At 40.7% G+C, this 16,168-nt stretch overlaps 2 protein-coding genes across 7 annotated transcripts in view; one reads left to right on the top strand and one right to left on the bottom strand.

Moving 5' to 3' along the window:
• The window catches only part of ANKDD1B (ankyrin repeat and death domain containing 1B), a 53,736-nt gene extending 51,312 nt beyond the window's left edge, over positions 1-2,424 (top strand). Inside the window, 1 exon segment of the mRNA XM_070234662.1 lies at positions 1,188-2,424. Coding sequence (XP_070090763.1) covers positions 1,188-1,249 — 62 coding nt within the window. The 3' untranslated portion in view covers positions 1,250-2,424.
• A 1,883-nt stretch (positions 2,425-4,307) lies between these two features.
• Positions 4,308-16,168, bottom strand: part of POC5 (POC5 centriolar protein) — a 33,655-nt gene continuing 21,794 nt past the window's right edge. For all 6 annotated transcript variants that reach the window (XM_023618160.2, XM_023618161.2, XM_070234663.1 and 3 more), the window contains 5 exons: positions 15,124-15,303; positions 13,820-13,973; positions 9,549-9,823; positions 6,018-6,194; positions 4,308-4,661 (listed from right to left, as the gene is read on the bottom strand). In XM_023618160.2, the coding sequence (XP_023473928.1) occupies positions 4,518-4,661; positions 6,018-6,194; positions 9,549-9,823; positions 13,820-13,973; positions 15,124-15,303 (930 nt within the window). In that variant the 3' untranslated portion in view covers positions 4,308-4,517. The remainder of the gene's footprint in view (positions 4,662-6,017; positions 6,195-9,548; positions 9,824-13,819; positions 13,974-15,123; positions 15,304-16,168) is intronic.

Raw genomic sequence — 16,168 nt, 5'->3', positions numbered from 1 at the left:
CCTTTGAAGTCCCTGACTCTCCCCGCCCCCAACATCTTCTTTTGTCTTTAGCTGAGGACAGTATTTAAGGTGAGGGCTTTGGCTATTTTGGTGAGCTTGGTTTTCCTGGGTTTCTCTCAAGTATACATGTTACTAAACTTTTGTTTTTCTTCTGTTAATCTGCCTCATATCAATTTAATTCTTAGAGCAGCCAGAAGAACCCAGAAGGGTAGAGGAAAATTTCTTCCTCCCCTACGGTACAGACACAAACCTAGATGGTACAGACTACAAGACATCCAGGCTATATGGTACTAGGCTCTATGTGACTATTCTTACGGGACCACTGTCATTATTCGGTGCATGACTGTGTTTTTGTTTGTGTCTGTGTGGGCCAGCGTGGGGGTGTGGGGAAGGTGGGAGGGGGGCAGGAATGCTAAACCATCTCATAAGGTTATGGGATAGTTCTTTACAACTAAAGATTGTCTTGCTCAAAATGCCATTTTGCCCCTGTTGGGAAACTGCAAGTTAGTGTATTTGAATATGTTATCTCTAGGTTGAGAGAAAAGAACGGACAGGCTATTACTTTGCCAGCTGAGGTTATTGCTAAAAATCACTCTGCCAAAGCCCATCTTGTCAGGGAAGATGCTTTGAAAATTTATCAATAAATTAAGTGGCATTATAACTGTCATGTAATAATAACCATTCAAGCGAAATGTAGGGACATCTGCCATTATTTTCTCCGATGCAGTTTTACCTGAAGCTGAGGACATAAATGCATGAATCAGATCGCTGACCCCATATTCAGTTTCCGCAGTGGTTGGCACAAGGACTAGTGCATGGATGACGCCTGCCTTCCATGGCATTATCCTCATAGCACTGGGGTTGTTCCCTCAACTTTCAATCGGTTCATTCCTATGACAGAGTATCCATAGGGACTCTCTGGGAGGACCAGGAGGCAGTCCACTGAGAGGTGAGGGCACGTGCTCGGAGCAAGACTGCGTGGGCTTGTCTCTGACCTCCAGCGCTGAGGGCGGTGTGATCCTCAGCAGGTCCTGTGACCTCACGGTGCCAGTGTTCTCGAGTATTAGCTAGGAAGGTGTCTGTGTCAAAGGGCCGTTGTGGGACTAAGTGAGGAATGGTGCCTGGCACGTGGCAAGTGCTTGATAAATGGTAGCTATTAATGATAAATGTTAACCTGTTTTTTCCAGAAAAGATCCGTCAATTCAAAAGCGAAGCTGACTCGAGGCCCAAGAAATGTGCAGTTTCATAAATGTCCGAAGAAACCGTATTTAAATGATTTTCCACTCAGCATTCAGTCCTTTTAAATTCCATGCCATAAGTTCTTCTAGCAGTGGGACTGACTTTCCTCTCAACTCTGAAGACAGTGGTGACATGATCCTCGAACAGATGAAAAAACCATACTCTACTTTCCGACCACTGACATGAAAAGTCAGAACTGTTTCGGTTTTTGCTTAAGGCAAATTGTATATGATTTTCCCATTTCTGTCATTTGATGGAACCTATGTGGTGGCATAATCTCGGATTTAGTGTATCATGTTTTCAAATAATCTGATGGTGAGAGCAGCAGCATGGTCTACGGAGAAAGCTGGGGTTTTAGAATAGACAGGCCTGGTCTTGAATCATGGTTTTGCCCTATTAGCTGTGAGCCTTTGGGTGGGCTAATATTCACATTCCCAGATCTTCAGTTTCTTTCTCTATACATTGGGAGAAACGTCTCTCTCTTCCACAGCGTTGAGGTGGGAATGAAGGGAGCGTGCCCCTGAAATGCCTAACTTCATGCGCACAGTATTGAAATCGTTAACTGGTAGTTATTTCTTTTGTAACAGAAACTGGCTTTGGAAATTTATAGTCGCTGTTGGCTTTAAATACCACATGTGTAATGTGTTACTTAGAAAAGACCGGAAGTGTATCCACCAATGTTTCTTGTCTCTTGGTGACATAATTACAGGCGATTTTTATTTTTGGTACTTTTATTTTTTCCTTAGTGGTACTTTCCAATTTTTTCCCACAATGAACATGCATTATGTTTGTAATCTGAAAAAGTTATAACATATGAAATCAAGTATCAGTGTATAGCAGTTTATGTGTATCTATTCATTATGATTTAAGGCTCTCCATTCTCAAATTCTGACTAAGTCTCTAAGGCCAGAAATAAAATCATGAACAATTTCAGTCCAGTTATTCTATCATGAATTTATGTCTACATCTTTGTCTCATGCTGATTGTAAATGGCCCACTAAATGTTTTGAAGGTTTGAGACAGGAAATATGTTCAGATGATTCCATAAGTCTTTAGAAAGGTATTCAGTGGAAAGTCTTGTCCCCGTTTTTCTTCAGTTTGGCCAGTTTCCACTGACCTTGCTGTTCCTCCCCCCTCAAGTCTAGGTAACCTCTTTATGCAAAAATAAACAAACGTGAATACATATTCTTACTGTATGAGGTGTTTTAATTGTTGGATTTAAGTTAAGCTAATTACTTGGTGCTTTGGACAATATGTAATTTCTAGAGCTTAGATAAGGCTTAAAAAGATGCCTACAATATTCTTAATCACAATATTCATAATGGTCACTTCAGTTAGCCCGTGGTCATGGCTTGGGTATTGAAAACCATTCCTAGTTGTCATCTAGCTTCCTCAAAAAGCAGAGCCTGAGACCAAAGTTTATGAGCAACTGCTTTTTTCAGGAGTGCAACTCCAAGGAAGCAGGAGTGGGGGAGAGAGGGAGAGATGGGGAAGGAGGGAGAGCCAAGATCAGGGGGAATTACCAAATTGGCCGCCTGGTATCAAGTACACCGATCACTTGACCTGGAGGGGACTCTCTTCCAAGAGACGGGCTGACCAGTGCGTTTCAGGACAGTTCATCCAGGGGAGAAAGGAAGGACTGAGCTGTTCACCCAGTGGGGTCTTCATTCCTGGGCGTATGAGCGGGCTCCGAGTGCAGCCCGTGGTGCTCGTCATGCTCTCGGATGGATAGGGAAGCAGTGCTATTGGTGTTCCTTGTTGAAACCCATGAGGGGCTGTTTGCCACAGTGGTAGCAGGGCCAGAACTCAGAACGTGTGCTCTGTAAGAAGGTTCTAGTACTCTTTAAGACACGGCCAGACACTTCTATAATTCAGAAAAGCCTTGGTGTGCCCATTGAGAAAACGGGATACGTATTTGCCTATCTCATATTTATTCTCTGATGTCCTGTTAACAAAACAATGCGAGGCAGTTAAGAAGAACTATTTCCCATAATAAAGTTCAAGCACGGAGCTAGGTCATGTGCAAATTGGAAGCGGCTTCAGACGATGAAGTCCACCACTTCTGTTAAAGATGTAGACAGATCTGGGGCCGGCCCATGGCAGAGTGGTTAGGTTCACACGCTCTGCTTCGATAGCCCAGGGTTTTGATGGTTTGGATCCCGCCACGGACACGGTACCGCTCATCAGGCCACGCTGAGGTGGCGTCCCACATAGCACAACCAGAAGGATCTACAACTAGAATATACAACTACTTACTGGAGGGCTTTGGGGAGAAGAAAAAAAATAAAGATTAAAAAAAAGAGAGAGAGACGTAGACAGATCCTTCAGAGTCTGCTTATTTTCATGTGGCCTATGAGCAGAGGGCGGGTCGATCTCACTGTTTCACAGATGAGGGTCCTGAGATTCATCTGAATTATGTGCTTGGCCCAAGTAACCCATTCAGGCAGCATACAATCATTCGAAGCCTGATCTTGTTCTCCTAAGTCAGTTTTGCCCTCATGGTTTCTTTCTACAGGCCAGCCACCGAGAAGCCTCAGCCCAGGCCTGGAAGGCTGCTGAGCCGCCCCGGGCTCCCGCCACAGGACAACCCTTGGATGCTCAGAGAACAGCACGGGCTCAGCGCTGCAGTCTCAAGAAAGCCAAGACAGAAAAGAAACAGGATCACACTTTAATAGGAAATTTCCTTTTGATGTTTCTGTAACTCTGTTTTTGTGTCACTAAACTTTTTTTCTCTTTTCACATTAAAAAATATACATAGGTGTTGCCATTTCTCCCTAATTTTTAATTCCTAGAGTCCTGGAAAAATGATAACTAATACAATAAAGTCACAAAAAACTTTGTGATAAAATATCACTATTACTCTTGGTTTTTGTCTTTTTTAATTTTAAAATAAAAATACCTTAGTTTCTATGAGTTTTGATAATTTCTAGTAAAGTTCTCTCTTAAAGTGTATTTGGTAACATCGGGAGTGACTGCTCTGGAAATAACATAGAGGAAACAGGATTTATATACTTTGATGATGTAATCAGTGGCAGGCTGAACCCATTAAAATAATAAAGTCTAGTCTCTTTTTTAATTTAAAAAATTTTACTTAATTGCTTAAATAAAAAAATAACATTAAAATAATCCTACATATAGTTACAAAGGATGGAAAAGTCTTTTGTAATTTTGAAAAGATGAACATGATGTTCTAAGAATACGGAGAATTTAAAAACAAAAGACTGTAATCCTCGGTACGAGCGGAGGAACTGGAAGAGCTCGCCGCGAGCACACTCGTTTCAGTCGACGACCTTGATGGAGGGGATGCTGCTGAGAGGCTGGCTGTGGGCGGATCTGGCTCCGAGAGGCCTGGAAGCCGAGGCGCCACCTTCAGGATGAATCGTCCGGGGATATTTTGCTGCAGTGGCTTGAGGAATGGTTTGCTGAAAAGATAAAAATCTGCCTTAATAATCCCATAAAACTACACATATTAAATATTATTCCATCATCTATAACTTCACCCAAAAAACATCTGTTAAGCATCCAGGAGATACAAATGACGAGTCGGGTGAAGTCGCTGTTAAGCAAGACACAGTCCTTTTCCCTAAGGACCCGCACCCGCTCAGACCGACCCGGTCCTTCTCCCTAAGGACCCACACCCACGTCCTCCTCTGGACGCCGTGTCTCCAGCTCAGCCTTCCACTTCACCTGAGGCTGAACTTTTCCATCCAGCGCCCCTTGATGTAATCATCTAGGAACCATCTACTGCCCAGGAAGAAAAGGACTTAAAGTCATTCCATATATCTTTTTTGCTAATACTTGGACATATGAAGTAGACAGGAATGCTGTCTAACAGTGAGACTTTACAGGGAAGGTATTCTCTTTTAAAATCAATCCTTGCTGCATGTCAACTATACTTTAATAAAAAAATAAAACCAACCCTTGTTTCTCTTTGGGGATGTGTTCTTGTAATTTTTAAAAATTAAACTTTTTGAGATCATTGTTGATTAACAGGTGGTTCTAAGAAATAACACAGAAGTATCTTGTGTACCCTTCTCTTAATTTTTATCAAGTTAAATTTGCTTATGGTTTTACAAATTTACAAAGTGCGTTTATACATCTCACTTAATTTTCACGCTACCTCACTTCATCCTGAGTCCTGACAGTGACCCTGGAGCTAAGGACCTTATCACTCCCATTTTACACAAGAGAAAACAGAGGCTCAAATATTTTACTTGATTTGTGTATGATCACAAAGCAAAAAGTAGCAAAACTGAGGTACTAACTCGGGCTTTTTAATTTTTGCTTAAATTTCATGCACTTTCCTTTATATCACATAAATTTATTGCAATCTGAATTTTTCCCAAACTAGAAATATGCTGACAATTGAATCGAAAAAAGGAGCAAAAATTAAAAACTATAAAAGTAGGGAAGTCTTTCTTGTAATCGAAAATCTGCTACATGAACATGCAGGCTAATTAATGAGCAAACAGTTTTTGTGTCTTTTTTAAATTAATGAGAAATCATTGATATATTTTACCCTTTTGACCACCAACATGGTAGAGTACTTTTCAGATTTGATAATTTTTACCCTCTTGAGAAGAAACAAAGGCTTCTGAAATTAATTTCCCACCAGAGGAAGGGCGGACTGAGAGCACGCGGGGGCCGCGTGTGAGAGAGCCGTACCGGTACGGGGGTCACCGATTTGGATCCTCTCAACACGTCGGATAAGTGTTTATTAGTCTACACACACTCGGGAAAAAGATTTTTTCACAAAAGGTCATCAAATGTGGACTCACCACTGTGACAGGATGATGTTTTTCCACAACAACTGAGCTCACAGGAGGAGAAACTCCCATTATGGCTAAGTTGCTACTAACTCGACTTTTTGCAGCGAAACCACATCTCCCCGTGATGCGGGCTGTAATGGTCCTTCCAGCTTTCTGCTGCGCGGAGGTCACCACCCTGGGCGCCGGCTGAAAAACAGAGAGACCCGTGGCAGGAAATCCTCGGCAACATTTACAGCACTTTGGTTCTGCAACTTACGAAGACAACGCACAGGCCCTTAAGAGAACTGTATAGTCAACCAACTTTAACATGGAAAAAATAAATTTAAAACAATAGCACAAAAAGCAAAACATAAAACCAAGCACCCTCAAACACCCCTTTAATCTTGGAATGTAAATTTTATAGGATTTTATGAACTTTTAAAAAACTTTTTCTTCTGAAGTACAGACTCACAGGAAGTTGCAGAGAGAGCACAGAGGGGTCCAGGCGTTCCTCACCCCGTTACATAATCACGGTGTAATTAGGACATGAAAACCAGGAGGCTGACACTGGTGTAGGGCCTGGGTGTGGACCTGTCACCAGATCACACGTGAGGATTCCTGGGACTGTCACTGCACTGTTCCAGCACCACAAAGGCCTCCCTCAGGAGACCCGTCGGTCACCCCATCTCCCTACCTCCAGCAGCCCTCACCTTAGCAACCATTAGTCTGTTTTATGAACTCTCTGGATCCTGATGCATAATTAAGACTATCATTACCTATGTTTTTGTGTTCTGCCTTTTTTCTTATCACTTTTTTTCATGAATACAGTCCTGCTATAATTTTTAATCAGAAGCTTTTATACCAACGAACTACAGTTTATCTGTCTCAGTTCTTTTCTTATTATATATAGGAAGTTTTGTAAAAAAGGATTCCCCTTTTCTTAGAGTTATTTCTATAGAATATATTGCAAAAAATGGGCTGATCCTAGCAGAAGGTAAGTTTGGCTTTTACAGCTTTTGTTGCTGACTGCTGGATGTACTCCAGAAGGATTCTATTTACATCAGAAGTAATGCATATGTGTACTCATTTTATTTCACTGTCAATTAATTACATTAGCTGGGCAAAAACCAAAAGGAAGAAGGAAAAAAAAGGGAGCCGACATTATTTAAACACCCCAGTATCTGTATCTTAACATTTGGCGTGAAGATGATGCGGACTACTGGTTAGGTGTGCAGGGCTCTGAGGCCGGAGGGCCACTTCTGTGACTAACTGGGGCCACAGGCCAGGAGCTCACTCTCTCTAAGCCTCAGTTTCCTCATTTCTAAAGGGGATCCTTCACTCGGCATTCAGATGAAGAGGGAAGTCAGAAAAGAAACTTCACTAAACAGCTTAAAAATCCAAGTGAAACCCTCAGTCATTCCAACGGGAGTTAAAAAAGGAGTAAAGTGCCATCTATTGTGTAACCTTGTGAACTGCAGTATATTTGCTTGTATAACTGCCTAATGCATTTTTTGGAAAATGTTTTCCACCATGAGATTCTGCTGTTTTGTTTAACACACTGAGGATGTCTGCAGAAAGGAAAGAATTTCACTAGAACGGTAATCCTCCTTTAGTTATTCGTTTCCCAGTTCTCTGCAGTTGACTTTCTACACACACCTCCTTTAGGTACGGGAAATACCGAGACGACTGGACAAGGTTTGAATGTTCACAGGCAGCCTCTGTGATTAAAATGAAGAGAAAGACAAGCAGGCCCGATCACAAATCTCTCTTCTTTTCTTGTTCCCAACAATGATGGTTTCACCTTAGGTAAGTTACCCAACTAAAGTCTTGGTTCCTACTTCTGCTATTACGGTTCTTTTTAAAAACAGGAAGACGTATTTGAGGTGAATGTGAGCCCTGTAATTATGTAAGGAAGGGAGAGGCCAGCATTACATGCACAGACTGATGCCCTGGTGGGCTCGGCTCTCACAGCCCTGAAGGCCGTAGCGTGTGAGTGCGGCTGAACGTGCTTCTGTTTCTGAAGAAGCAGGATGTGGCTGGAGGGGTCGGGGGAAGAAGGGTTGTCTACACAATGTTGGTATTTCAGGTTTCAAAGACTTCAAATTATCTCAGGTGATCAAATTGTTTCCAAAAGTTAGTAACAAAAGGGTGGCGAGCACACTCATTCATTTTGTTCTCCCTGTGCATTTTCAGATTTACGTATCAATGCAGACGTACAAATGGTGTAGGCATATTTTAAGAAGGGAATGTTGAAAAATCTGCCTCTGTGTGTGTTGTGTGAATACCCAACTTGAATGACAAACCAGAAATTTAAATAAACAGTGTTTGCTCATTGGTATAGGATCACGTTTCAAAATGTATAATCATGAAAAATAAACACAGCTGAACATGTCAGGGTTGAATTTTAGTGTCTTATTTCTAAGTCAAAACTCCCTCATGCACTCACATTTTTCTTAACAGCCATATTTGTTTTTAACCTCTTTGAATCAAGAGCAAACATGATAAATAGCAGATCTCAACCTATTTTTCCCCAAATTGAGTAGTTCCCAAAAGGCAGAAATTCACGTCAGCTGGACTCCCACGGATGACCCATTGTCTGGCTGACGCAGCGCCTCCCTTAGCTGGCGAGCACCTTCTGATGGCCTGCCAGGGGAATCCTAAGACGGAAAACCTGCTCTGCCATCTGCTTTCCTCTCATGCATGTGGCTGGGGTGGGCAGGAGAGGGCAACAAGCAAATCAGAATCCTCTCAGGCCCTTTCCAGAACTACACGTGCCACTGTGCCAGAGCCAAGCCAGAACAGGGAGGAAGGGTAGCGTTTAAAAAAAAAGCCCCAAGGGGCTGAGTCCGGTAATCGCCCTTCTCCCTGGAGAAACACGGGTGGAAGAACACAGGTTCCACTGCGGGCGCTGAGGACTCAGAACCGCGATGTGCCTTGTCTGTAACTCTGACCACAGGAACAGCTCGATTATGCCACCGAGCAAGTTCTCACACAAACACGCTCCACCCCGTTCAGTCCTCTCCCGCCACGCTCTTCTCTAATGGTGACTCAGGAGAAACTACTCCTACCCGGATTCCGCTTAGGAACTGAAGCCGAGAACCAACCCAGTCAAGATGCAGCCACTACAGTGTCGTGTTACTGACACATCTGCAGCCAGGCAAAGGGAAAGGCATAGTGGAATAGAAAATACACAGAGCCACTCAACTCCTAAGCCCTTGAAAACACCCACGAGCTTCCTTCAAAATTAAAACAAAAAAGGCTGTCATCAACTCTTTCTCAAATTAAATCTATTTTTCCTGAATAGTTTTTTAAAAATGTAAAATGGAAAACTTTCTTATTTTTGTTTTAATTATTACTACTGTAATAGAACTTTCAGGTATTATTTTCATTACAAATTAATGTTTTAGCTACTTGGTGTATTAAATGTTTTCTGTGGCTTGGCCTAAATACCATATGGACTTTTTTCGCCATGAGAAAATACGTTCTGAGTTCAAAATATCCAACATACAAGCAAGTTGGGACCCCTCTTCCCAACGCGGCTCCTGCTTTCACTGCACTAACCATTTCTTCCGGTGCAGCAGGAGCTGCAGATCCAGCGCCCAGAGGAGCAGAAACAGGAAGGTGAATGGAGGAGGCGGCAGCCCGGGCAGACGTCAGGGAAGAGGCAGAGGGAAAGGCTGCCGCGCTGGCCGCTGCCCCGGCCGCTGGGGGTGGCTGCTGTGGCAGGGCAACTGCTGAGGGCACGCGGGGAGCCGAAGCATCCAAATGAGCAGAAGATTCCGTTCCTTGAACACCAGGGCCATACTCCTCCTTTCTATTATTTGCGAAGTCCATCCCTAGAAATCACAAATTAATTCCATTAAAAGTCTTCCAAGTTAAGATTACTTTAATCCTCCAAATAATGAGAAGACATGATAGCAGAACTTAGTCCTAACAAAACTGTAGAAATCTGTCACATATTGGATACAATGTTCAGTTACCAGAGTTTGTCAGTATGAACTGGTTAATGTCAGCAGTAACCACTAAAGACTTCAGACCACTTCCTCCAACATGTGCAAGCTAATGAATAATTTGCTCTTAACGTAAAAGATAAATATAAATTGTGGACGCAGCTGGGACCTCAGCTGAGTCAAGCGTGTTGCCATCACAATAACATGGTCACAAGAGCCTAAGCATTTATGTCCTTTTGCAGTATTTCACATAAGTCTCCTGATAAACGGCCTGGTATCTAAAGCTTTAGAATGATTTTCTGATATCACTATATCCTTTCATTTCCATCTATTGCTCCTATCCTAACAAAAACAATGTATTTTAATTGTGATTTTTCAGCAAACAGTAATAGATCAACAAGTTAACTCTAAGATCTTTACTTCAGACATTGTAAAAGAAATGAGTTCTTGCAGGTAGATTAGATAAGTCATGACTTAAGAACATACTCACACACTTAACTGATTTTAGTGACACTCCACATAGTAACCTTTTCTTAAAACTGAACCTTAACCTTAGATCAAAGGGGAGAATAACGGCAGCTTTCAGAAGTTGGACAAAGGGTTTCTTCAAATTTTAGCTATTTTCCCCCTAGTATGAGAATTTTGTTAATATTTCCACTTAAGATTGTATCCCTGTGGTACCAAACACTGGGGGAAGGGTTTGAAATCAGTCACTGAGATGGACGCTCCCGACATCTGAAGAGGGCACGGTGCAGCCCTGTGTTCACATGGTTTTCCATGTGTCCTCTTTCTACCCAGAAATCTGGGCTTGTGGCTAAGACCTCTTCTTAGACTATCTTCATATAAAATAGAGTAAAAGTCACCTCATTAGCAAGTTTAATGAGGATTATAACGCATTGGTCTTTTGAAATCCTTTGATGAAAGGGATTTAATATTAAATACTCCTTTGAAAACTAAAATTTGCAACAAATTTGCTTTGAAAACAAAGCAACACACATACACTGAGCTTTAACATGTTCTTGATAGAAAGTGAGTCTGACTGATTCTTTTAGGTGGGTGGCAGACTTATCTGATGTGGAAGCAGCATAAAGGTCAGGTCTGGCCACAGGGTTCCCTGGCAGAGAGGCGGGACCCACTCTGACCAATGCGGGCTGAAGTATGCAGTTCCTGTTTGTCAGATAACTCTAAGTTTAATAATTATTCTAGCTTCAACTGGGATATATTTTTTCAGTTGTAAAGCATTTTCTACTGTTTCTAAAACTGCTTTAAAAATTGGCAGGTATCATTTTAGAGGCCATTTCTATCATCACATTTTGCCTTCTTCATAGAAACTTCTAATTTATAGTCTGTAAGGTTTAGGATACTGTACAATATGAGATGCACTATAAAGAATCAGGACAAATAAGAAAATCAAATATTTACTCTGCTCTAATAAGACAGGTACGTTAGGAACATTGCATTATTAAAAAATGCATAAAAAAACAATTGTTTTAAGGGAAGAAAGGTGGTCAGAAGTGACTTTTTTCTTGTGAGAATTAAAAATTTTTGTGCGTGTGTGTTTTTGAGGAAGATTAGCCCTGAGCTAACATCTGCTGCCAGTCCTCTTTTTGCTGAGGAAGACTGGCCCTGAGCTAACCTCCGTGCCCATCCTCCTCTACTTTGTGGGACGCCTACCACAGCATGGCTTGCCAAGCAGCACCATGTCTGCACCCGGGATCCGAACCAGCGAATCCTGGGCCACCGAAGCGGCACGTGTGCACTTAACCGCTAGCACCACCAGGCTGGCCCCTAAAAAATTTTTTTAAATAGCTGTTACTAAAATGCCACAAAACCTAAATATCACAGAGCAAATCCAGCATTAGTCGACACTGAACTTCTGCCTTGGGTAGCACCACCAACATCTCTGCTGGTGTGTGTCTGACTATTCCTGTCATCTTCATCCTCTGTTGTTATGATAAACAAAGCACAAGGCCACCGGACACAGCTGGGGCCCCAGAACCCGGCATTAGCTGCAGATGACAACAGACTTAAAAAGCAACAGGACAAAACAAATCATGTTATGTAATTATCAGAATCCATTTTCTCCAAATCCTGTTATGGATATTTGCCTGTAGGAGATATAGCTATATTTGAATTTAAAAGTTAAGATGGTAAATTGATGGTGGTAAAACACTCTGTCCTAAGTCAGTTCATAACCGTCTTTAGATAGATTATGAGAAAAACGTTTCTTGTAATTGAGTGCAGGAAGTTCTAATGCTAATAATTTGTCACTTTACTTGTGAAACCCAGTATCTCTTTTTTATAACTTGTTTTTTTACTTTTTTTTTTTTGAGGAAGATTAGCCCTGAGCTAACATCTGCTGCCAATCCTCCTGTCTTCTTTGCTGAGGAAGACTGGCCCTGAGCTACGATCCATGCCTGTCTTCCCCTACTTTATATGTGGGATGCCTGCCACAGCATGGCTTGACAAGGGGTGTGTAGGTCCACACGCAGGATCCAAACTGGTGAACCCTGGGTCACTGAAGCGGAACGTGCGAATTTAACTGCTGTGCCACTGGGCTGGCCCGAAACCCAGTATCTCTTATAAGTAGATAATTAAATTCTTTAATTTAATACTTACAATTTGCTAATAATAAGAACCAAAAGCAGATTACCCTATCATTGGAGGTGGTGAACTTGTTTTCAGCATTGATACTCAATTAAAAGACCACTTATTGGAGAAATCAAGTACTCCTTTGGGTATTAGCAAGATAAACTATTCCCCTTGAGATTCTGTGACTCTAAACTTCTAATTTGCATGTGGGCCACATACTATGGCTGCTTCAGAGAGAAAACCATTTGCTTTAAACTCACTATCATCCACAACACGCATAATAAATGTCTATTGATGCTTTAAAACGAAGGCACAAGCACAGAGAGGTGACTCCACTGGATTGAAATCATGTTAATTATATTACAAAATGAAATTGTCTCATCCATAAATAAACTGTGAGTCTCAAACAGGATTTGGTACAGGGGAATATGGCAAAAATGCTCATGTTGGGAGGCTGACTTGTATTAAGACTGCAATAATTCCATCAAGACTATCAATTTACGTGTTAAAGTACCTTTTGTCTTTTAAAGTGCTTTCAATTCTAAATTTTAAAATTTTAAAGTGCTTTCATGGCATTCCCACAAGAACTGCCTATGAAGCAGTAAGGAAGGTTTATATTATCTACTTTGTTCAGAGAAAGAAAACTAAAAACCCAATGAGGAAAATAGGCCTCGTTGTAAATTGGTAGCAAAGGATTCTAGTCATGTGCTCTTGTAAGCCAGGCCAACGACACTCTAGCACAAAACACTCAGACTCCCGCCAAAACTGGGGCTTTTCTTGAAATAACATTATTTTACTTGCCTCCTATAGGCCTATAGCTGTATCTGTTGAAAGTGAGTTTTAGTTGCGGCTTCTCTTAAACTGGAAGACATGCAATTTTTAAAAATGGGAAAGCATGACTAGGTAAGAAATATTTAATCAACAAAATAGCGCAAGGAATTTGGCTACTTAGGAAAAAACAAAAATAGAAATTTTGTCCTTAAAGACATTAAAATTATTAGCTAAAAGAGCCTTAAAATAATATTATGCATTCAAAGCATTATTTTAACATTGAGCCTAAATACTTCAGAGTTGACAGTTTACTTAATCAGATCTAAGATACCATAAGTAAGCATGACTGAGAGAATTTTCATGGCAGATTTAAAATTGGATAAGACACCATGAAATCAAAAATACAGTGCCTGGATAAGACATAGCCACTGCAGCAAATTAGCCCTGCAGAACATGCCAATCACTGAAATCGCAAATCCTTTCTGAAAGCAGGCAGAGAATCTTCAGCAAAAGACGAACCTGGATCACTTCTGTTTTGAAATATAGTCATGGCTTCAAGATTTAATGCACACACACCCCTCATGAAAGCTTTCTTCATGGAATCTTCAAACTGCTCTTTTTCTTGCTGCATTCTTTGGATCTCAGCTTTTGCATTTTCCAAAGCTCCAGATAACTAAAATAAGGAGAATTTTTTACAAAAGGAAAAGATTTAAGACACAAGGAAGAATATCATTTATTGTAAAAAATAGACTTATACTGTGAAGTTATTTTTATGTGAAGTACTAAAAATACTTTACCATATGTCTCTTCTGCTATGGATCTCAATTTTAAAAGGTGCATCTTACCTGCACGGTCTCCATCAACAAATCATTTTCCTAATCATAAAATCAAGGTTCAAATAAGGGGAATTTTATACAGTCCCACTGAAGGCTGCTGATGTTTTAATTATACAAAAAGATACGTCATTTCTTACCATAAAACTTTAATGTAGAGTATTAAATAAAATACATTAAGAGCCACAGATAGCCCTCACCCCTTCAGAAAAAAATAACTAATTGCCTGCAATATTAACAGATTTCTTTTTAACTAAACATTATCTATAGAATTTAAAATGCAAAGTGACATTAGGTGCAACACGCTTTCCCAGAGACCAAATCTAAAGGGACTCCTTTTTCTGCATGTCATTTTGAATTGCAGACACTTATTTGTATAATGAAACTTATCTGTAACATTAAGAACTTAGTGTTATAATGATGAAATATATCTATTTTTTACTTTTAATATTTGATTTCAAGAGGCCTACTGCCTTCTTCAATACGGTTTTCATTTCATTTGGGGTCTTCAATGTTTTCCCATGGAAACAATGTTGATTATATTATTAACAGTCAATGGGAGAATAATTTTAGTTCATATACAACTGCTTTATATCAATCTTATAAGAACATAGTTTATTCAAAGTAACATGAGGATAAACATTTTTGTTTTTGGTCTTTATTTCTGGCTAAAGATCAAAAGCAGAAGCATAAGAAGGAACGCTTTCTTGGAGGTGGAAGGATCTGTGTGTGCTTTATATTTCCAAGAGAACGCAGACACGAGAACCAACATGAGTCTGGTGTCTAGAGGTACAGCTGTTTAAAGGAACAAACAGTCTGCGAACCTGGTTTATGACCCTTATTCTTTCCCAGCAGTGTCATTCGAAGCTACATTGCAGTACATGGAATTAGAGAAGTGGGCTACTCTTTCTAACCATAAACTAATACTGAACCATGCTACCCATCTTTTTAATTTTTATTAAAACAGTGAAAATAAAAAAAAAAGCTTACCACGGCAACTTTGGTTTCATAATCATTGGAAATCTGGACACAAACTTCTTCAGCTCTCGCCTGGCAAGCTCGTTCCACCACATCCTTCCACTGCTTCTGCACTGTGGAGTGCCAGCCTCTCCAGACTTTCTTCAGCAGAGTTCTCTGGAAGTACTGGTCAGCCAGTTTACCTTCATAAACCTAATGAAGGTAATACGCAACCTCAGAAACACAGTGAACTGGTAAATATACTGGTTGTAATCATAAGAAACATATCACTGTGGTAAACAGTGTACATACATTATCATTTAATCCTATGTAATCATATTATTGTCATCTGCAGACAGGAGAAGAAGCCTAGAGAGGGAAGGAACCTGCCCAAGTGACATGAGAAGGAAGGGAAAAGCCAGCCTTGCCTCCCTCCGGAGCCTAAGCTCCTATCCATTACATCATTGCTTTATGCAACTAATCAAGTTAGGGGAAAAACAAAAAACCAAATGAAAGGAAATGAGTAACCTGCCACTTGCCATGTTAGTTATGAATTTGCATGATCTTTTAGCTGAAAGCAGGACCAGGAGAGCAGCAGAGAGCGGCTGGAAGGCGGAAACAGTGGTGGCCACGGCTTTCTCTTTGGCTAGGTGGCCACCATCACAAGTAAGATTAATTTAACTTACATACTTTGCCATCATATCTAGTGCCAAACGGATCCAAAGAGGAACATATGCTACTCTTTTATCAAGGAATTTAAATTCTTTAGAAGAAGTCATTCCAATTTTCAATTTTGAAAAGCTATTCAGAAAGTGATGGCAGCCTCAACTATTTCAGCTACCATTTAAACATAATATATTCTCATCATATCACATGGTATCAAAACATGGTAATACTCATTTTAAATAGCTCTTTTCAATATGATCAATGTAGATTTAATCTACTGGGATTAATAAAGAAATGGAAGTATTCTTAGAGGAGAAATCCTATTCCACGATACTAACAGCCTTTTCCTAAAATATTAAGCTCTTGGAACTAAACGCACAGAGATCACTCCACGGCTCACATGAGCATCGCG

The sequence above is a fragment of the Equus caballus genome, chromosome 14 (genome assembly GCF_041296265.1).
Source record: "Equus caballus isolate H_3958 breed thoroughbred chromosome 14, TB-T2T, whole genome shotgun sequence".
NCBI classification, from domain to species: domain Eukaryota; kingdom Metazoa; phylum Chordata; class Mammalia; order Perissodactyla; family Equidae; genus Equus; species Equus caballus.
This window is presented reverse-complemented; position numbering and strand designations above follow the sequence as displayed.